At 43.1% G+C, this 23256-nt stretch overlaps 6 protein-coding genes across 6 annotated transcripts; 4 read left to right on the forward strand and 2 right to left on the reverse strand.

Annotated features, from left to right (window-relative positions):
• Positions 1-2253: 2253 nt before the first annotated feature.
• O0I10_011453 (uncharacterized protein) lies at positions 2254-3654 on the forward strand (the record flags this gene model as incomplete). The annotated part of the gene is made up of 3 exons (XM_058491420.1): positions 2254-2292; positions 2352-3141; positions 3218-3654. The coding sequence occupies 3 exons, from the start codon at positions 2254-2256 to the stop codon at positions 3652-3654; spliced, it is 1266 nt and encodes a 421-aa protein (XP_058337833.1).
• An 8682-nt stretch (positions 3655-12336) lies between these two features.
• O0I10_011454 (uncharacterized protein) lies at positions 12337-13365 on the reverse strand (the record flags this gene model as incomplete). Its single annotated transcript, XM_058491421.1, has 1 exon — positions 12337-13365. One exon carries the CDS (start codon positions 13363-13365, stop codon positions 12337-12339), a length of 1029 nt encoding a protein of 342 aa, XP_058337834.1.
• Positions 13366-13453: 88 nt separating this feature from the next.
• Positions 13454-14487, reverse strand: O0I10_011455 (uncharacterized protein; the record flags this gene model as incomplete). Its single annotated transcript, XM_058491422.1, has 2 exons — positions 13454-13629; positions 13701-14487. The coding sequence occupies 2 exons, from the start codon at positions 14485-14487 to the stop codon at positions 13454-13456; spliced, it is 963 nt and encodes a 320-aa protein (XP_058337835.1).
• Positions 14488-15813: 1326 nt separating this feature from the next.
• O0I10_011456 (uncharacterized protein) lies at positions 15814-17604 on the forward strand (the record flags this gene model as incomplete). The annotated part of the gene is made up of 2 exons (XM_058491423.1): positions 15814-16231; positions 16295-17604. 2 exons carry the CDS (start codon positions 15814-15816, stop codon positions 17602-17604), a joined length of 1728 nt encoding a protein of 575 aa, XP_058337836.1.
• A 1849-nt stretch (positions 17605-19453) lies between these two features.
• On the forward strand, positions 19454-19831 carry O0I10_011457 (uncharacterized protein; the record flags this gene model as incomplete). The annotated part of the gene is made up of 1 exon (XM_058491424.1): positions 19454-19831. One exon carries the CDS (start codon positions 19454-19456, stop codon positions 19829-19831), a length of 378 nt encoding a protein of 125 aa, XP_058337837.1.
• A 1781-nt stretch (positions 19832-21612) lies between these two features.
• O0I10_011458 (uncharacterized protein) lies at positions 21613-22276 on the forward strand (the record flags this gene model as incomplete). Its single annotated transcript, XM_058491425.1, has 5 exons — positions 21613-21621; positions 21681-21746; positions 21799-21868; positions 21923-21994; positions 22047-22276. The coding sequence occupies 5 exons, from the start codon at positions 21613-21615 to the stop codon at positions 22274-22276; spliced, it is 447 nt and encodes a 148-aa protein (XP_058337838.1).
• Between the last annotated feature and the right edge of the window lie 980 nt (positions 22277-23256).

Below are 23256 nucleotides of genomic sequence, written 5' to 3' on the forward strand. Positions count from 1 at the left end.
CGTGGTACTTCGTCATCCCCTTTATCGGTCAATATTCCATCATCTATGGTGTCCACGGGGCGGCGTTGAAAAAGGCTCTTGTTATTCATACAGATGCCAAGGCAATCATGGTGTTAGCTAAGGATAAAGGGATGGTCCGGTTGGATGAACAAGGCATTGAATGCAAAGACTTTTTTCAAAGGAATGGCAACTTTTCAACCCTCTATCCAAGACATATGGTTGTCGACAAGGATTTGTGGGACATTTTGAAGGACAAGGCGCAGAGCAACATATGAGCACCTGGATGCTGGATTGGATTGCATGACACATTACCTGCACACTGGCAATGAGACCATGGCTTTGGCGCTTAACCACAGCATTCGATTCCAGCTGCAGTATGCGATGGCAAAGGAACAGCGAAAGATGCGGTTGGCAACATCCCGACATTGCAGCGATCATGCACCATATCACTCAATGCATTCCATTTTAATCACCATTGTCTATTGATGGAAACCTGAAAGAGCGTTGGAATGGATCCTTTCGGCCCTGCAACAAATGGAGATACTCAAACGCTTGACATGCAGCTGTTTGGATGTTTTACAAGCACGTGACAACATCTTGGCTATACATCAACTGGATCATGGATCAATTCAAGAAGGTAAAGCTGAGAGGAACTACATTTGGATGACCACAACAATGAGCATCAAGAAGCATGTGAAAAGAAAACAACCATGAAATACAGTGCTGCAATACACCGAGTCCCTCAATATTTTTCGATACCTCTGTATTTTCCACAAGACCGACAACACCATCCATCTCGCGATTTTCCACACTTTCAGACTGGCAACATGTCGCAGGGATCCACTGTAATGAGTACTGATTGGATGATGGGGACTAATGAGACCACGACAAACGTCAACAATGAGCACGCATCCTTATCAAGTTTCCTTGCCAAAAGATGCTCATGACCTCAACTGCTGGGAATATGGACCTGATTTCACATTATCATTGTTGACCAACGCTCATCATCATTTCATCCCAACACCACTCGTCATTTCAAATCAATCGCTTATTCCTGGACTCCAGCATGTTTCAAAAGATCTTGGGAGGTGTATCTCCATAACTTGCAGTCATGGTTACATCATCATCTTGGATACGAGTATGTTTTCCTATGCAACAGCACATGCATCATGTATCGCCCCAAGGTTCCTCTTTATGATACGTTCGTTCGCTGCAGGTATGCGATGCATGGCAAGAAAGAGCAACATTTCATTGAAGCATTCTTTTTCATTTTGAATAAAGTAGTTTCACTGGCATTGGGGTCTATGGTAATGATGCAAACCAAGGGATTCGGTGCATTGGCATGGAAATATAAGCAAGGGCTCATGCGATCAACTATACAACGATGACAAAGGAACAGCTGCAGGATTGGGATAACAAAGGTTTTGGTAATGGGATCCCATTTGGATTCGACGTTTGGTGCTTGACTACCCCCTAGTTTCCCATGTCTTGGATGGTACAAGAAACGCAGCTACGATTATGTTTACGGGTTCAGTATACGTGAAGCGGCAACGACAATGACCCAATACCGGATGGTACAAGGACACAGCGACAGCCACTAGAAATATGCGATCCGTAGAACACCTTTCAATGCTTTCTTTCTTCAATGAATCTTTTTGTGGGATCGAACATGCAAATCTTTGTATAGCGTAGGTTCATCAGGGATGTTCGTTGATGTGAATAACGTGGTTACTTTTTCGATGATGATTGTTCTTGGATGTACAATGGGTTGATTGGATGAAAAAGGGGGATTGAGGGGTTCCATATAAATGAACTTGGGGTTCAGTGATGCTTCATAGTAATCTTTGTCGTGTACAATGTATGAAAGAAAAGAGCATGTCCCATCTCTGGTATTGCGTCTCATTGGATCCTTAATCCTTGTATCACAAGTGGTATGTAGCACGCCAAATTATAGACTCGAATGACCAGGAGTCTCGTTCCAAAGTGCGACGTGGGAGTGCCTTTGTCAACACCTCATCCCAATATCAGGCCCCTAGCTATCGACAGGATCTTCATCCCTCGATATCAGACGATATTGTTAACCTTGGTTGGCTCTCGAATTAACTTGGTGTTTGCAAAAACATGGCAATTTTTGTGGGCTTAGCGGCTTTGTTGATACTGGCATGTGGCACAACATATACCGAGTAGTGCAACATGGATAGTGCTGCGCCTAACACTTTTTCAATCCTCACACCTTTCTTTCCACTTTTCATCATGACATGCGACAATGACGAATACAACGACCCTTACAAGGTATGCACTTCCATAGTCTCGCCAGATGTTGAAATTGGTATTCATGACTTTTTGTGTAGATCGATATAAACTTAGAGGACGACGAAGATGACATGCGTAAGCATCATTTCGAAAAAGGCCTTAGCGCACTCTTAGCCGACGAGAATTTTCTACTCCTTTACGTGCCGGAAGATGGAGGGCGAATGGAAGTTGTACGTCCTGCCAGTGATTCATACCATCGAAAACGCATGATCAAAAGGATCAATGAAACGAAACGCGGCGTTCCATCATTTTACTACGCATTGTCGCATCTTTGGGGGCTTAAAAAAGACAACCGGTTCTTGTGGAAGGGTATCAGAAAACACGTGGATGACGAAGAAGGACAACCCATGAAACCTGTTTCCATGCGACCTGAGAAACGACATACATTGTTGTCAATGCTCAGAGATCATCCTGACAGCTATTGGTGGATTGACGTTTTATGTGCACGTACCGATACGCCATTGGATATCATGGGAGATATTTATGCATGCTGCCTTGAATGCATCGCCCTGATTGACTGTGAACCTGCTCTGATATCAAACATTCACAAAAATTTGGATGCGGTAGAGAAACTCGAGAAATTATTGACGCGCAAACTACGACGATCCCCAACAAACAAGGAGTTGCATAAAACCAAGGCTCCCCAACTCATTGATCTCTTGGATACATTCTTCCAATGTGAATGGTGGCAACGTGTATGGACCTGGCAAGAGCTGGCTCTACCTCTTGGAGAGGTGCGATTCATGGCTGAAACAGAGACTCACAGACTCCAAACAACCAACACAATTACTACGGATGACTTAAAGGGAATTAACCTCTTACTCCAATGTAAGTTGATCCATATTCTACACCATAAGCTAGCACACGGTAGGTTCCACTTGATGTTTTAATTGATATTGTCGAGCGCTGCTAACCAGTTGGCCAGAATATGTCAGGTTTGCGACATCCTACGAAGCCTGTAAAAGACTCAGTGGCGCATTTGCTGCTAGAACATGCAACGCTTATCATATATATATGACCCGAAGTGAGATATTGTATAATACAATGGTACCATTGATGCTTTCCGAGCGACGATGTTATGATCCATGTGATTATGTTTATGGTGTGCTCGGAATGCTACGAATCAAAATCCCAAGGATGACCGATCCTAATGATGTTTGGCGCCATTTCTTGTCCAAGCTGGATGATTTAGCTCCGCTTGACTCTGGACGATGGATGGACTATGCAGACGAAATCGATTTGCGAAAAGTTGAAAATATTGGCGTCATATACAGCAAGTTGGCCGAAATTGGTAAAGTGACAGAATATGTGTTGCAAAACACTTATGTAGAAGTCAATTAGATGTACAGAATGTTTCAATAAATGATAGTGATGATTATATTACATTGTAGGGAGACTGATGAGTGATGGTTGTAGAATGTGTCGAGATCGTTGGTCAAATTTTATGGGTGAAAGTGCGCAGTGTTCTCTCCTCTTTTCCCCACTCAACTCGGACAACAGCTTTCTTAACTACAATCCCCTCCAACATAACACAGCCCACGACCACCAATGCGACGCTTCCATTACAATTCATCAACGAGTCATCGAAGACAACCGACGATCGTGTTCTTTTCCTTGACATTCGACGCCGTTGATCTATAGCAATGGCTATGTTTCACTGTGTACTACTACAACATATTGTCGATGATATCCAGCAGCTTTATTCATTCAATGACACGCATTGTCGGTTCATCTAACTACTTCCAAGGCCTTTGAGCACTAGTCGACACTGTATCAAGGTAAGAGGATGATGGCATATCACAATGGTGACAATCTTCTCACGTATTTATGGTGCAGCACAATGTTTTGAGCGATGCTTTTCAAGTTTGCATGTAGCAACACTTTTCACTTATGACGGTGGATATCCAGGTAACAATGGGATGGGGTGGAATATGATGAAGAGAAGAGTGATAATTAGCTTAATCATCTTGTAGTGAGGCTGCACGATGCGATAACATTGATTGTGGATGATGCCACCTTGTCAACAGGTGCTGGAACACGCGAGGAAACTCTGGAATGCGTACTCAGCGTGATACCTCGGGAAAAGAAAAGTTTTATCGACACTTCAACGACGTTCAACAATTTGAAGATCATTTTATGTATGAAGATCGAGACAACCACCAGAAATTGGCAAGTTTGGCGATTGGACGCATGGAATTCTGATATGTGATTTGGATATGATTATGGGCACCTGATGAACAAATGGATTACGGGGTCGATCCGGGATAACGAGGATGAGCAAAGCTATTCGATAACGAGGATATCAACTATAAACGTGACCCAGCATGCTACCCGAATTTGAATATTCGATGCACAGCAACGGCGATCACAATATTGAATGATGGAGAGCAGCCTATGAAGCCACAAACAATGACCAACAAAGCCAACAGCGACCTCCTATTCTTGTCCCACCTATTGCATCTACCAATGTTGGCCAACACTCGCTTCCCCACCTACCCAGCAGCTGCTTCATCAAGCTCAACCATGACATCAATTTCAGCCAACGGATTATTATGATAGGCAAGAAACTCAACACCTTGGAATGATTGGAGCAGCTAGCGACAATCCGATTCATCCATTGGGGATCTGTCATATGTATGAGGATCGTGGGTCTGGTTTTGAAAGCGTTATCTCCAAAACTTGGCGTCGTACTTGATGATCATCATCTCAACGGCCATGCCCTTTTTTGCATCAGGACACGTGATCGCATATCGCTGCAAGTGATTCTTGAGAGATTAAGGTAAGGGGAAGAATATGTCTTACATTATTCATGGAAATAACATAACATTGAAACATGTATTTTAGATCGGTTGATGTATACGCAATGACAATGGCATTAGAGGGTGTAACATGCACGTCGTTGGTGATCATTATATATCACATTTGGATCAAGATGGAACGAACGACATCACACTTGTGCTCTACAACCATTGATTACAACTTGCAGAGATCCAAGGAGTATAAAGGACACATGCCACCAAGCACTGTGATGGCTGAGGGCCCACAACATGATTGGATGTGAAGCGTGTGGATGATGGGATACCAGTTGTATTTGACTGATGGCGCTTGGCAACCACCCTGATATGGAATTTGTTGGATGATGGAATGACCTGCTACTAGTATTATTGATGGATGACAACATTGAACCAACACCAAGAGAGACATAGGATACAACGACACCCATTATCAATACGCGATACCTTCCTTTTCCATGACCCTTTTCGAGGAACCCGATATGAAAATTCTCTCGCGCATTGCGTTTTACCATCATTATGTTGATGTCGATCACGTGGTTCCTTTTATGATGTATATCATTGTCTGGTTTATGCAACGAGGTGACTGGATGAAGGGCAAGGAAGGAGGAATACGATATAATCACAACCAAGTCGCATTGTGGGCGAATGTAATTGACAACGAAGGCTTGAACGTGAATCATTGTTGCCAACGTGTTTGACTTCAACATGTGTCCAATCATCATGCCGCACTGCATCATTTATTGGTTGATTCTCTATAGCGAAGCTTACTCATTAGCCAATTCTACCTTGTAATAAGATGTGTCATGTATAGGCTAGCAATAAATCTCCTTACATAGCCGTTCGCTTTTGTTTTGGCAAATGCAAGCTTAGTGAATCAGGATCATGATGTGAAAAGTGGTTAGCGTAGGTGAATCTCTTGCCTATCTAAGGTAATTTGATCCAATGAAGTTATGGAGGTAAGCCCTATTGGTACCATGTTGTCTCTGGGAGAGTATCATCGTCGTCTTTTTTATCACGTGAATTGTAGTGCGGGGAGCAAGGTAAAATTTTAAGGTACAGCGCCATGGTGGCGCCTTTGCTCTTCTTTCATAACCACTTCTTCCCTCCCAGTCGCATTCAGACAACAAAGCAAACTCTTTAACAACCACTCGAACGCCAATGACAAAAAAAAGCGAATGCTTCTCTAAACACATGTCTACCATCACCAACCAGTAAAACGCTACGCTCTCCCCTACATTATAGGGCACATCAGGTACGCGACTACCTATCCCCAATGGAACCACATTGCATACCGCGTTGACGTTCACACATTAGTATACAGCAGCATACTCTGTTTCTTTCGGCGCGTTTTTATTGAGACCGTCAACCTTCAAGCTATTGTATCAGTTGATATCATCCTAGGAGATCGTTGAATGCAGCTGTACTATGAGCAAGTGTCATTAGTCATCCAGCACCAATAATGTAAGTATTCGAACAAGACAACAGAGCTTTCTTATTGACATGGAGATGTTCAATAGTAGCGATATCAGTGCGCTTTTTAGAAGATTCAGGCATCATGGATACGGTCTCCAGGACGACGATGGTGATGATGAGCAAGTACTATATTGCGGCAATTATACACTATGCATATGCCAGCTCAACGAGGATGATTAGACCATGGTAAATGGATACATCAATGTGGAATGAGGATTGGATACATGTATTTAGAAAAGGGATGATAATTGACGTGTTGATTGCTTAGAGAAGCTGCGCCCTGTCAACAAGAGGTATGGCTCTCTTCTGGAACCACAGCACAATATTGGCGTTCGTTTCGAGCTACAACATGCGATGGCAAAAGGAGAGCTATGATTGAAAACATCTCAACATTGAAGCACCAAGCACCATGCCACTCAAAGTAATTCGCTCCAAGATCGCTGTCGATTATTGAATTCCTCAATGGATTGCTTCAACCAATGAGCACGTGGAGATCATATTGATTGGATATGGTGATTGGATACTAGCCATCTCCATCAGCAACACCATTATCATCATCTCATCCACCAACATCATCAGCATACAATCAACAGCATCACCATAATCAAATCCATCACAATCAGCACCACCACCACCACCACCACCACCACCACCACCACCACCACCCCATCATCTCATCATCCACAACAACAACAAGAGCAAACAAATCTTGAAAAGGTAAGCATCGAATGATCGCAAAAGAGTACGTACTCATCATCACCTATACTGTAGAATGATACCAGACCAGCAAAGCGAATGAGGTGCAATGAATCAAAGAAACCATGTTCCCGGACAACGGTAAGTCTCGACATGTACAACGAAGCCATGCTGCTCGATACTAACCTTGTTTTTATCTCAACAAGCATGCAAAGGCTCAACTCGCCATCAATCTCTTTTCCAAAGCGAGTTATGAAATCGTCACCGTCTTCATCGTTTTAACACGAATGTTCCCAGCTTCCAAAAAAGAACATCATGGATACAAGTGCAGTTTCCTTGGATACATCTCCAACACAAGCGCCGTCGTCTTTCCGTTATTACTGATTGTGTCGTTCAATGTGTACCCAACAAGCGTTCCTATCCCTGGAGTGAGTGATTGCATTCTTCGTTGTATCGGGTGCATCAAATTATACCAGCGTATCACAGGTTCGTTTAATACGTTTAGGAATCAATACAAATTTATTAACCTTCGTTTTCATAGTGGACTGAGGTCAATGTCAAGCACCTTGTTGAACGGTTGGATGAATTGGAAAAGGAAGAGAGATCGATTACAATAGCATCAGGTAAGAAGTGTGGTATTATTGATATAGCATCAATTGACACATTTTATAGAGCAATAGGACTAGTTAATGATCGTTACAATGTACATCAAGCTTTATTGGATACGGAATGAAAAAGTGGGATCGGTGATCATGTTCGGGATGGTTGTCAAGAGCTGTTTTGAGATTGGTATCCATGGACGGCCATGGGAAAATGGTCGACATCTCCAAACCTTGCCATTGATTATCATTGAGCAACAAGAGAATGGGATTGCCAAATGGAGGGGTACGTGTGAAAGGAAAGATACTTTTCTCCATCCATCCTTTTTCTCCTTCCTTGTCGATATGGACAAACGTAATGGGTTTTTAGAACACGAGACGCCTTTGGTTTTACGGTAGGATGATTAGCCTCAATCTATTCGAGTTCCTTTTTTGACACATCCTTGCATAGACAAACTCTTTGTTAGTGTGGTATTCAAGAACGCATGAGGTTATCTGGTTCTGGTATGGTATAGAAGCTTTATGCTTACTCTTCAAGAATACAGGACCTTAGTGACTGATGTCGTCGTTTTTCTTCAAGGTATCTTCTCATCAACAAGAAATCCAGATAGGGTGTCGTCAAGGTGCGTGAAAGATGAGAATAGAAGCAAGACATCCCCCTGTCCACCATCGTCAACATGGGTCGTAAGTGCTTTGTTAATCCCTACGAAATTTTTTATTCACTTTTCTTTGATCATGTAGTGAGTCCTCTTGATTGCATGATTAGAGTATCTAGCAACTGTGAAGCCATTTGAGATGTAAGTTCAATCGAAAGATATAAAAATGGAACCTTTTATTTATTGCCCCTTATCCTCGTTTTAGCTTTTGTAACGTTACAAGCATATGGACAACAAGCTGCATTGATTGCCAAGTGTCATCCGTTCGTATCAAATGGGCGATTGATGAAGGACAAAGTTATACGCCACGCCTTCCCAAGTACTTTCGAATTCTTACCTTCCAGGTGTACCGTCATGTTGCCATTGCATTTCCAAGGCAGCACGATACCTTCATCCAACAAATCAGGTGATCCAAAGGTGGAGATACCAACTTCATCGAACACTACGCTGGATCATCCACCTCCGACCCTCGTCAAGTTGACCCGCTCGCCTTGTTAAAGTATGCGCAAGCATCATTCATGTGGCATGATTTCCTTAGTATGTATAATGGTGACCCCATTATGCACGTGCCTATTCCCAACCAGCATCCTGATCGTCGGTCACCTTCCCCTAGGTAATTATATAAAGTTGGTTTGTAAATCGTTACTCAATAGCAAAAGTGTAGCCCTGAACGCGCCACTCAAGCACCCCCAGATGGGCTTACCCTATGGGATAAGATCATCTTTGGGATGTATACACCAAGACCCAAGGAACCAACCAAGGGCAAGCGGGGCCAACGCCGCAAGGCTGAACCCCATAAATGGAACACGCGCTTACCATCTAATCTAAAGAAGAGGTGCATTGCATCGAGGTATAGTTCTTATAGCCATATTATTGAATGCTTTACTTACCTAATCATATAGCTCCAATAGCATTTCCAGCAGCACGAGCACCCCCACCATCAGCAAGCAGCAGAAGCTGAAGCCTTTTCCCTACACTTTACCTACCCTTGCCAGCAGCAGCAGGGTAGCCAACAGGATCCCCCTTGACCAGGTGCGTGATAGTAATGATGAAGAGGAGTGGTCGAGGAGGTCTCCTTCTCCTGAAGAGGAGGAGTATGTTGGCAAGGGCAAGGGTAAGGCAAAGGGCAAGGGCAACAAGCCTAATAAGCAGTAATTATCCCCTTCCTTTTCTTATTTATTTCACTATGCCCATATCCCTTCCCTTTCTTTAGTCCTTGTCTATGCCCATTACTATCCTTATTGCTTATTATTATGAGTGTTTGACTCCTTTTATTATTCCTATGCCTTTATCCCTCACTCTTATGCATGTACCTTTGTTTTCCTTTTGCCATCCCTATGCCTACGTTCATCCTTTATTGTATCTTTTGCCGGAGGCCATAGGCCGAAGGGCTATTCACATTATACGATCCCTTTCTAGCTCGCTCTCTCGATAGATGACATCGTAGACTAGTTAGCTGTTACACTTTGTTTATTCTTTTTGCGGTTGTTTCAGATATCTGGTCTCGAAAAATAAAACAAAGTGATACACTACTTCTGTATGTTAATGTTGTGTGTCTCTAAAGTAAACTCCTGATGAATGTAGAATGGATGCCCATGCCAGCCAAAGATAAGGTTTGAGCACGGGCCCTGAGCCCATTACTGTATCTGTCATTACTCTTCACAGGGCACATTTCCCATCATGCAGTACATGGCATTAACATGAGCAATCAGGCATAATGACTCTGTATGTATATAATCGTGCCATCGAGATGTCATCCATATCTCACCCAATTTGAATACTGAAACATAAATTGGATAGAGCGAATATAAAAGAACAACTTTATTACTACTACAGCGAGTGAGACTGAGCTGCATATACCATCCTGGGAACGCTGTCAAGCACCTCCAAATTTTCATTTCTTTTCCACTCCCACCTTATCTTCTCTCTCCTCCACTACGCTTCACTACACGTTCACCTTTGCCATGTTCGACCACTCAACGATCTGTGTATGATTCACCTACTTCTCACCATCATGTCAACCCCACAATTGCTTTGAACCGACCTGATTCGACTGAATGGCTACCCATGGCGAATGCAGTGCTGACTATATCCAGCACACCTTTTGTTTGATACCACACACCCCACTTGCTCCTTTCTACAACGCTGTCATTAGCTTCGTCATCTGTTGGCTGTATTGAATCCTACTATTTTTATTTGGACACAGGCATGGCCTTCTATACAAGCAACATGAAGTATACGTCAAACGCGTTCTTTGGTTACGGATGTGGTGGATGAACAAGGTAGGGTGTTTGGCAGACGCCATGATGATGGATGACAAGGATGCACAACCATAGCAAGGGCTCACTCTTTTATTTGTCACGGTAAAGAACTTGGAGGAAGGAGGATGGGCATTCTTTGGCGCGAGGCAACAAGATGGGTCGATATATGATGGCAATGAAGTGGATCCGTTTCTTGCACATGAATGGACGACAGGACTTGGAGGATGACATTGCGTGATGCAGGGTAACTTTATCATGGTGATGGTGTGGATCGCTTCTTTTTCAAAGGAATGGATGGCATGACTTGGATGATAGAGGACAACAAGGTACGTACTTTATGGTAATGAGCCTTCATCACCATCAATGTCACCATCACCACCAACAGAACAACATCAACAATCATCATCACCATCATCATTGTCACCATTATCATCGTCACCATCATCACTAACAGGACAACATCATCATCATCATCACCACCATCATCACCACCATCATCACCACCATCATCATCACCATCATCACCACCATCATCATCACCACCACCATCGTCTTCAACAGGTAGTACTCCAAACACCAACAGCAATGTACGCGGCTGAACAGGATTGAATGCATGAGTTAGCAACCAGCATATTAGAGAAATGGCACACGATACACGGCACCCAGCCTCAAGCTCTCTTTCGTCCCTTTGGCTCTACCGGTGTTTTTGGATTTTGGTTTTGGTATGTGCTATCTGCATGGGTGTGATTCCTTTGGCATTGAGGTAGGTTTGCATGATGCATCCTGGGGAAATGCTTGCTCAAGGGGTATCATGTTAGGATATGGATCCATGGAACCGGGAGACGTGTGCACATGTTGTACGAAGGCAGGATGAACGCTGGTAAGGACACTTGAGGAGGCTGTACGACCGGTGGATATTGTGCATTGCAATTTAGCTAGCTTTATTGGTGTTCATGAAATAAAAATTGGCATTTTGAAATTCTAAGGAGATGTCTGGATTACTGGCAAATGGTTTTGAACAATGTACAAAAGAACAATCAAGCATCTGTTTTTCATCATTCCCATATGACATTGAACTGCCATCGAATCACATAACACGGTCATAGGGTAAACCCCCAATCCATGTACATACACCACGCACAATAATAAATAATACATGCCTCATACGCGCACCCAAAAGCATTTCCTATCAACTTATTTCTCCTCTAGCTTTCATTTATTCACCTGTGCTAGAAAATAAATGCCACCGCCTCATCCTTCGTTCTATTTTATGTACATACGAGCAGTTTTATCGCATGCTGATAATGCTATGCCATCTATTTTATTAAAGTTGTTTGATTTACATTGCCTTTCTTCGATGACATCTATGTACAATGCTACGATCGTATTATGGATCCAAAAGCATGCTCTAGAAATAATCGCTACCCCAAATCAGTTTACAACATGACGAAACGAATCCAGGGCTTAAGATGCACCATCCCGATGCTGTTGTTGGTAATCAATCAAATCATTTAAAATAGCTTTTGTTGTTTATTGTTGAAATCTATACTATTCTATGATAAGGTGTAGGAGTATACTTGTATTCTACTCGTGGAATGCTACTTTGTAATAATTGGAGCATGTCATCATTCATGGGCACGTCAAGGACCAAATGCTTCAAGTTCGGAATAGCAAGGATGGCCGTAATATCGCCTGGAGGAATTTCATCTTGTGACTCAATGGTCAATGACCGAAGACCTGGATGCGCATGGAGTGGACAAATAGAACCTTTAGGTATAGTTGCATATGTAGCAAAGAGTGAAAGGTTTTCAAGACTTGGACATCCCTCTGAAAGTGTTGACATGATGGATCGATAATCCACATAATCCCCTGCACCACCAGTAGGACGATGACAGAACCATAAAATAAAGGTTCGTAGATAGCGCAACCTTGCAATGGCAGAGAACCAATACTTTGGAGTTGTAAACATTTCCAAAGCTATTTCCAATTCTTCAAGGGTGGATCGTTTTCCAAGATCAATATGGTGTCGAAGGAACTTTGAAAATGATGGACAATGCTTGGTAGTCGTCCATGCGCAGAAACGTCGAAGATGGCGTAAATTGATGATGGCATTGAATAAATCCTCCTCTTCCCTTCCGATGGGGTTGATGTAAACTGTATGAAGGTGAGGAGCACGTTGGATAATAGATGTTGTCAAAGGGATAAGGGATTCATCCGTTGCTTCAATCTCCAATTTCTCAAGGCGTGCAAATTCAATGTTGCTTCCTTCCAGTGTCATGGTGTTCCCTGTAATAGCGCCAATGAGTCGTAATTCCTTCAACGATCCACAATGTTGAATCAACGTCATAATCAAATCATCCGAGCTGTACGTATCGCTTAGTTGTCCAATGAAAAACTTCTCCAATCCTTGTTGAGCGTCATCATAAACCAAATCGCAAGGATCATTACTATGATAAGCTAGCAGCTTCAAATTGGGTCGGTATTGATGGATGACTGGCAACAGCTTTGTGTCTGGCATGGGTGTAACATCCAATGAAACGAGTGACGGAAGATGGCTGAGGACGTTCACCATGTTTTCATACGACACCGAGGTGGTGGACTTGTAAATTAATCTGAGATGTGTCAACTTGGGATACTGCCAGGATAACAAAGCGGGTGGTTCATTCACGATGCTTGATGCCTCCAAAGAAACCAAATTCGGATATCCCTCCAATATAACTTGCAAAAGAAATGGGGTCTTCTTGACGCGTCCTTGTATAAGATGAAAGATTCAAATGGGTCAACGTCGAACCGATGGATCCAAACGAGTGCTTGAGGAGTTGTGGATGACCCATACCTATTATTGCATATCTTTCATAAGCCCATCATCCCTTTTGGTATCCCAATACAACAACAACCACTACTTACAATCAATGTCCAAATGAGTAAGTCTTGGCCAAGGCTTCTCCTTCAAGATCCGAGCCCAATCATGTCGATGATGAATGGATAACGACTTGTAGTGACGCGTGTAACGAAGCATGTCATACTCAGGGAAAACAAGGATATTACGTTCCTGGAACATACGTAGATGCAATGCGTTGTTGGCCAAGATACGGTTGTGCCAGGTGGATGATACATAGAGATAAGGACATATCTTGTACTCCTCCAGCTTGTCAAACAACAATGGAACGATCTTCATGGAAACAATGTCGTGTGGTAGCTCGCTGACAAAGTCAATCACCTTCGCCTGAGCATCCAAAGCAGCAGCACATGACGTCTCCAGTTCTGTGTATCCAGGATCAGTGGGTGCTACAACCTTGAGGCCTTGCTTGTATATACTCACAGCGGCTTGTTGATGTCCTTGCTGCTGATACACTGAACCTGCTCTCAAGTAACCAAGTGCCGATGTAGGTGACAATGCTCGAACCATGGCAGCATCCCGTAACGCAAGGTCAAACTGGGCTCCATTGGCTAATGCCTTTGCACGCGTGTCAAGTTGATCGATGAGTTGAGTAGCCAGGTTGGTAATGGCGTCGCTGGTTGTTGCCATGACTTGGTCGTCTTCACCTTGGTGCATGCTGACAGGTGGTAACGGGTACAAAGCGATAGTGTTGTCAGTTGTTGCATTAAAAGTGTCGTCTTTTTGTTCACAATGGGGCGTAATGGGTGGAAGTGGTGGCTCCAAAGGGTGGTGATACTCATCAAAGAACATCATTGTTGATAAACGTCGGGATGTACATGCATGGAAATTCTGTTTTTTGACCACCTGCTTTATTACACAACCCGATCCATTGTCCCTTTGGCCAAACGCATGGATCATGTGTAACCTTGTGCAACAGCCATCATCCTGCTATCTTGCCACATTATTGTATCACGTTTCCCCATCTCTTTGGTTTAACATCTTCACTCAACATTCTCCATGACAACCCACACATGTCTAATTACTACCTAGCATACAGCCACCTTGAGCAATGTAATGGATACCGCATCTGAGGGATCATGACACCTTGTAGTACACGCTTCCATTTCGGTAACCCGGGTAACAGGATGCTTTTGTTATATAGCTATCATCAGTCGAGAGGATACCGGATGTGTAGTAATATGAACAATAAATGCATCAAGTTTTTCCTTCTTCGAAACAGACATCACCAACTTCTTAAGCAGCCCATCATCATCTTGCATGGCAACGGCTTTACATTATGTAAGGTTTCATAATCGGTACTTGACAAAGCGCATATAAAACTAGCATGGAAAGCAGTTTTCTTTGATGATGTATCTAGGATGATGGACAAAACTAAAAGGAATGAAAGTGAGTAAACGGGATCATGTGCATCCATTTCATGCGGGTTATGATGGCCAACCACCGCCCTGACTAGCAATGTTACTCTTGTTTCAAGAGAACAAGGTCATATCTATTTAAATGGCGTCAACAAGAACGTTGCATATGCATGTATCTCCTTATCCGCAACCACCATTGTCAAAGAAGGAAGACCAATCATCCATAGCAACTTTGTCATCTCATTATTCCCACCTCTGGTCATGTCCAAGCTTTGGTTTATAAATAACGCTATTGATGGCTCAATGTTGTGGGAATAAGTACCCCTTTGCGACTCCATATCATGTAGCAACAACACGTGCAAATCTTAAGCGGATAACCATGATACAGGTAGCACATGGATAAGGATTAGGGTGACATGGGCGGACGGTTGTCATGATGTGTAAGGCTAATAAGATATGACACCTCAACAGGCACCTATATGCATAGTAATGCTGGTGTTGTCGGATACTACTCGTTGACAACATACAAATGATACACGTGACAACAAACGATTATGGTTGCCATGGATGGCTTTATTGGGATTTTGAATTCATTGTAGTGATGATAGTGGGTGGATGGAAGTGGCTCATTGTCAATGCTAAAGAAGCATGCATCATCTTCTTGGTGACACAAATCCAAAACAGGTGGTGGATGTCGCTCGGATCAAGCCTAAGCCCACACTCTCTCTCACACCCTTTTCTCCAAAGAAGCGGCTCCAGCTATATGACTTTAGCACCCAACGTCAACGATTCCGAATCTCAACAGCTCAATGGACTTGCATCGACTACTGGCATCAAGAAGTGTGTGGATTTTGTCAGCGATTTGCCATGGGAGATCGTGAGGACTTACATTATGCCAAGGATATTGGGAGGAACTTCAAGGTCACCGGTTCATCGACTTGAGCGTTCATGCGGCTACTTGGATGTGTGCAGCAACTGGGCCAAACGGATTATAGCGGCTTACGATAGCAACTACTTTATTCTTGATGTGGGCGATACTCTGTCAGATGATTGTTGCATGCGTATCAGGATGCTGGTGCCTTACATCGAATCACTCTCGCTACGGGATTTAGGTGCGCGTCATATTCCTCAATTTCTAAAGTGCCAGACGCTTGTATCATTGACAAGACTCCGTATCAAAGGTAATCATCATCTTTGATGCATGCCGTATTGACAACCGTTAACGCATCTTTCCTCATGTTTAGTCACCTGCTCTCAAGAAACGTTGTGGCAGCTACTAGAAATCGCTCCCAATTTGACTTATTTGGATATCAAGTACATTGACAACATTGAAACACCATTTGCAGTATTCGAGGTATTGGATCGCTGTCCCAAGCTCATTCGGCTGGATCTTTTACTCCACCCTGATGCGACCCTGGATACAGCCATCTCACAGCTCGACCGCACCTATGACAACATTATCCATTTTCAGGCTGTTTGCAAGAATTGGCATAAAGTAGACATGTTCATCCCGCTCATTCAATGTATGCCAAATGTGCGTCTTTTGTCTTTGACCTATTTTCCATCATCATCGATCATGAATACAATCAAACAACATTGTGCAAAACTACAGCAGCTATTCTTGCATTATCCTTTTGTGCAACATGAGTCACTTGACGACATCAAGGAGGACGAGGAGGATGAAAATGATATTCCAGGGTTGAGATTGCTTACCATCAATGGAGGGTTTCACAATGGAAATAAGATTGCTGAGACAATGATACGACATAGTGCAACGCTCGAATCGCTTGTATTGGAAAAAGAGGACATGCTACAGATATCACCCGTTGGATCCTGGAACTGCTTTGGCCCTGTTGAATTCACGCAGCTCAAATCCTTGAGCATCCCACCCTATTTCGAGGATCGGATGGTCCATTTTATACAATGGGTTGTTGTGCATGCTCCCAACCTTGAGTCTTTAGAGACGATTGCCAGTGGAACGGCACTGCACCACTTGATGGATCTATTACGAGATCGACCCTCGAAGAGAATTGGATTCTTTTATTCACGCAATTACCAGCATCATGAGAAACGCTTTTTGGAGGATCATATCCAGCGTGGTACAGAATCTCATCTTGAAGCGCTCAAGTGCACCTTTGGCGGCATGAATGCCATTGTGATAACACCTGCTTCATGGATCAACCTCATTCCAATGTTGAAACAACTGAAAAAACTGGAGCTACATATGACGAGCGATATCATGATCCGTGGATTTAGCACATTTATTCAACAAGTGTCGGATGGGTGTGGTGCTCTCGAAAAGGTCATGTTGACATGGATGTGCTTCAATTACACCAATATGGACATTCGACCTTTATCCAGGCACTGGAATCTCCAAGAGGTTATTGTTGATGCAGTGGATATACCCAGCCATTTCATGAGGCATCTTACGTCATTTCGACATCTGAAGGTATTGCATCTAAAATACAACATTATCGATTGGAATGCCCTTGCCATATTGAAAAACCAAGTACCGGGATTGGTGTACACTGACAAGTATGGTCCAACTTTGTAACATCATTGTTCATTGAAAATAAAAAGTTGCATGATATACACACCCATTGTTTAATATCACTTGGATACTATGCAGAGGATACATTTACATGCATGATGGATATCAACCAAAAGCTATACACATCTTGGATCAAAGCCTCAAAATCGTATCCGATCCCATCCCATTCACCATCAACACCTGCAATCATCTCGACCAGATGCCACTAAACGCCTCTCTATGCGTATCGACTTTATCAGCAAACTCGCCTTGACATAGTATCATCCCATATTATACCACGTGAAATGACCATTCCATCCGATGGTGCCTTTTCGTATTTGCATGTATGCAAGGCCTGGTGTGAACGAGCTTTGCAACCAACAATGCCATGTACAATGTAATGCGCATGAGGGTATTAATGAACGATCACTCGTCAAGATCACCGAGTATTCACAGCATATCGGACATCTCAGCTTACGCGAATTTGAAGGATTTCCATTTGGATCCTTCATGACTACAAGGTTTAATTGGACACGTTACGACACGTTCAGTTAACAGGAATGATTAGGGGGGAGGCACCTGCCATACCACAGCATGTACAATTGGACCACATGATGACACTTGAATTGCACCATAACGGGCCTGATTCCGGCATGGATGATTTTCCATGGTTGATCAACATTACTCCCAAGGTTCAAACATTGTCACTTTCATACCTTCAAGAAGATGCCGCAGACGTATGCCGAGCAATGAAGAATCTTGGGTACCTAAAAGAGTTGACCTATACGCCATGTTCCACCCGCCTGTATTAACTTTTTGGATCATCATGCGACATTGGGGGAGGAATCATCATTGAGTAAATTGAGCATTACTGGAATTCCGCCGATGCTGTTGCCAACTTGCTTTCTACACTATATGGTCTATCACAGCTACAAGATCTCGACATTTGCTTTTGTGAAAACGTTACAATGGATGATTTATCGGTCGAAGCGCTCGCTCAAGGATGCCCAAATTTGGAACGTTTGTCATTGTCTTGTGATGCTGGAATTCCCTCCCCACTGATTTACAATATACGATTATTCCCAACCTTACCACCCTTTCTATCAATCGTTGTCACGCCTCAGATGAATCCTTGTTTAGTCTTTTGACATGTAAGCGACTAAAAACGCTCAAAGTAATTGATGCAGAATTACCAGATGATGTCAAGGAGGTATTAGCTAGCCTGCTTATTAATGAATAAAGTCACTGCATTGTAGCTGGTAGCCTTAATCGTTATACAAGGTAAAGGATTTTATCGCATGGGTCAGGGTAGGAGTGATCAATTGCCCGGTTGAATGCACATGATTATTTACAACCGTGCAATGGCTTTTTTCTCTCATACAGAGTAGCTGGTACTGTATTAGTTATATGTGTCCCTTGATCCAAGAGTTGCATGGCATACATTGTAAACGCGACAGCTTGCAACCATCACTGCTTGGAGATATGAATCTTGACCCCAGCCATGCATTGGGTCATCCTCACGATATAGTTCTTCTTCAAGGGGTCTGAAAGAAGCGAACCTGTGTCCTACAAAAGACGTTTCAAGGCGCACAAGTTGCTGAAAGCTGTAGTAGCTGACCCACGTATAGCATAGAGCCATCAAAGTAAGGGGTATACACGCAATGTATATGCCCACGATTCATGCATCTTGTAAAAGGTCAAAAGTAAGCTGCTTGATGCTGCTAGCAATGTATGTACAGAGGGTGGTCTTGAATAGCATATGTATGCAGGTGCAGTTGATATCGTCCTCTCGTACATGCACCCAACAAATCTTTTATAAAAACCCACCTTTTGAAAGGTTGCAGTATTGGTATCTTTATTTAAAAGATTTATCATGCGTTTCCTTACAGTGGGTTTTGTTGCCGTTCTAGTCATTGCAATCCACATGCATACAGCTGATGCCGTACCGTTGAGAAGACTCACTCGCAGAGCTAACAATCGCGGCAAGGCTCAATATGATCACGTTACAAGGCCATCTGGCACCGAATTGACCTTTATCGATAAGCGACAAACTGGAACAGAATATCCTAGTGGTGATTCTTCTGCTGCTGCTTTTGCTCGTGCTTTTATTAGTACTTTTGTTAGTGCTCTTCCAGGACAGGTTGGCACAACCTCTGACAATGGAGCAAGTTCTGGCAGTGGAGCAAGTTCTGGTAGCGGCACGACCACTGGTGGCCGCAAACCTTCTCGAAGAGACACCAAAACCTTTTAAGTGCGAAGATTTTGGTGGCCCTCAAAGTACGCAATATGGGTTCCTTCTTCGGTTACATGAACAATTAGACGTTACTTGTATGGCAGATGGCGTGTATGATGATGATGATGATTAAAAAAATAACACTCTTTGTCTCTCTGAAGCATTATACAATACTAGCCGCCTGTAACTCATTTTGCATTTATAGGAGTGGATGATGATCATGTTGTAGCCCTTCACTTTGGATGAATAAGAGCAAATGACTACATTCAATATCACATTTCGCCAATTGTAGCATCTTGGGAGATTTACAGCTGTAGTGTAGTTTTTATTCATTTAGGATATAGGTTGTAAGATTAGTCGGACTAACGGAGGTGAAATAGGTTACACATGCTGTTGACAGATTGCATAAATGGATGATGATAGTATGTAATTTTGGGTAGTGTTGGTTCTTCATACGCAAAATTCGATTGATGAGGAAGCTATTCATGATGATAGAGTCAATGGATTCATACATGCATACCATCTTTGAGTGTTTACACGTCCATGTTTGATGCAGGATTACACATTGACTGCTCCAAGTTCAGGAGTTGGCTGCATAACCAAGGCTGGTGTCACTTTTTGTCACCGAGATACATAATAAGGGACTAGTAGCTATTCATACTGATCGAGGTATATAGGTGTGCATGTATTCACAAGAGTAACTATGGGAAGCGGGGTGTCTGTATGCAGGACAACAAGAGGAACCAAAAAGAGCACACCTTCACCTTCTCCACTCCCACTTTACACATTCAAGGTGAGACACTCTCCATTAACGAACTACAGCTCATTAACTCCTTCCACTCTCCTTAATGCAACATCTAGATGGGTGAACAGGTGGTTAATGGCGACACTTCTAGCTACAACAAGTACGCGCGCGATCTACCCATGTTTCAAGCTTCCATTGCCATCCAACAGGTACGGTCAATCGCTGCAGCTCTTTTACTATTCAAGTTGAACATTGTGGTACTAAAGCGCGTGTGTAGTTGCTGTTCTCTCGCTTATACAAGATCTAATGGGGGCGTCGCGTGTATTCATTCCTGGGTTGTCCACAACAAGAAGTCTTTATGTCTCCTCTTTTGTGTACGTTCACAAGCGCGTTTAGCTTGCTTTTCGTTGTTATCTCACATTGCGTTTATGGTAGGTTGAACATGCTAGATGATGGTACCTCTGGCAGCAACAGGATACGGATCCCAAAGCAAGAATGCTGTATGGTTGGCTCAATGGTATGTATGACATTGGATGTACAAAGCAAAACCTGTTAATTAACGAGCCTTACCATGAAATAGCAGCAGCACATACTGGATCGGATTGATACAAGGCTATTTGAAAGCATCAATGGAATGGTATTGGGAATACCTAGAGGTACAGTGCATCATTCTAGGATTGGTTGGATTCAAGTGGACTTACCAAACACCATACAGTGGCAGATCCTCTTTCGGCGATACTATTATTATCACGGCTGCACGTCGAGGATGTCATTGTATAGTACTGTGCTCTCCTGGGGAATTTTGGCCCGGAAACAGTGTGACTCAAGATGCGATGGCAAGGCCAATTTGAAAAGGCATCCGCTGTGCACACGGCCTCCATCCAAGTACGGCTATTGATTTCCTTGCCTACAGAGAGAAGGTGGATATCTCTTATGATGCCAATTTCAGGATCCAATGAGAGCATGGTACATATGGTGGCATACCTTGGCGCTGCAGGTTGATGATTGTATTGCCTTCGGATGGTGTATTTGGTTGCAATTCCTTGTGATCAGCATGGCTCAGGTATGTATGACTCTCATGCTTTTTGAGGACCTTTGCTGAAACGCCTACCATTATTTTAGATGGACCACTGGAAGCAGCATACATTTATTGCCAAGGCTTATACTATGTTATCATTGCCATCATTGGTAAGAATCGTTCTAGTGGTATGGAAAACGGGTGTGTATCTTATCGAGGTAGGTTATCTTACAACACGCAACGTGCAATTTGCTGGGATCGGGTCTATTCGGATATCCTATGGTTGATATTGGTAAGTGTTCTTCCTATTGTTTAATGTACCTAGTAACGTGTTATTGTATTATAGTTGTGGGCTATAGCAGAGAGCTACTTGTCATTTGGTGTCTTGTTGAAGTTTACAAGGTCACAGCTATGATTGGTAAGTACTATTGAATGGGATAGGAAAATTGGTAATGATGCATCATTGATAGTTGAATCATGTCAGCCATGGGGAAGAGTGTTTATATCGTTTGGTGGTGGCAACCTTTCTTGCATCTCTGGTGGTTGGTTACTATACCAAACAACGGGCGATTTCTCTGAAGATTGTCAGCCATTGCACGTCTCTTATGAGTGGACTGTATCAGCAACAAGAAACAGCATCCATATTGTTGGTGTCATATCAAACTTTATCCCATCATCTGGTGCTTCTGGTTATCGGTGATTCGGTGGCATCCAGAAATGAAGATCTCTTAACAATTGATCACGCCAGCAGCAAGGAGCAATTTGTATGCCTTTGGTGTCAGCAAGCTTTCACCTTCTGGTGGTTCTGGTTATCGACAATCGCTTTGATGTACGGCTGCCATTAAACGTCTCTTATGGATGGATCATGCTATCAACAAGCAATGAGAGCCAACGTCGACATCTTTAGTATGTAGTACCAAGGTCATCTCTACATCACTCCAATGTGGACGCCAATCCTTTGAGGATATCCAACTACGCATACCGGTTATCGGTGGATCATATCAGCAACAAGAAAGACGCAGCAATCAGCAACAGGGTCTATATCGTCAGTGTCAGCAATGTTTACTCGATTCCCTGGTGATTCTCGTTATTGACCAATGGCTTTCAAGAGCATTCAGCAGCGCATGTCTCTAATGGGTGTATCACAACAGCAACGAGCAACAATGTCACGTGTCTTTTTGGTGCTGTCAAGGTTTATCCATCGCTCAAGTCATTCATAGTCCAGTATCGCTCCCTTCGTTTGGAGATTCATTGGTATGAATAATACTGGATTGACAATACGAGTGCTATCAAATAACGGACTTTACAATAGCATGGCATGGTTGTCATGGAGATGCGCTGCATGGAGATGCGGATTGCATGGAGATACAGGTTTTGTTTGAGGCAAGGATACCAATAAAGTACGACAAGGTAAGAGTATTCATTATGGGATGTGTCGCATGCAAGTGCACTTACATGGAAGATGTGCAATAACAGGATCAAGAAAGCTTTTCCTCGACTGTATCACTGGCACGTCAAGGATGTTATTGTATCAACAGCAAGGAGCAACATCAATATGTATTTTTGGTGCCAGCTATCTTTACTCCGTCATGTGGTAGTTCTCGTTATCAACAGCTCGTTTGATGGTTATCTGCCGGCTCACGTCTCTTACGGTGGATCATACTGTATCAGCAACAATCA

This window comes from Lichtheimia ornata (assembly GCF_029851405.1).
Source record: "Lichtheimia ornata isolate CBS 291.66 chromosome Unknown scaffold00090, whole genome shotgun sequence".
Classification (NCBI taxonomy): Eukaryota; Fungi; Mucoromycota; class Mucoromycetes; order Mucorales; family Lichtheimiaceae; genus Lichtheimia; species Lichtheimia ornata.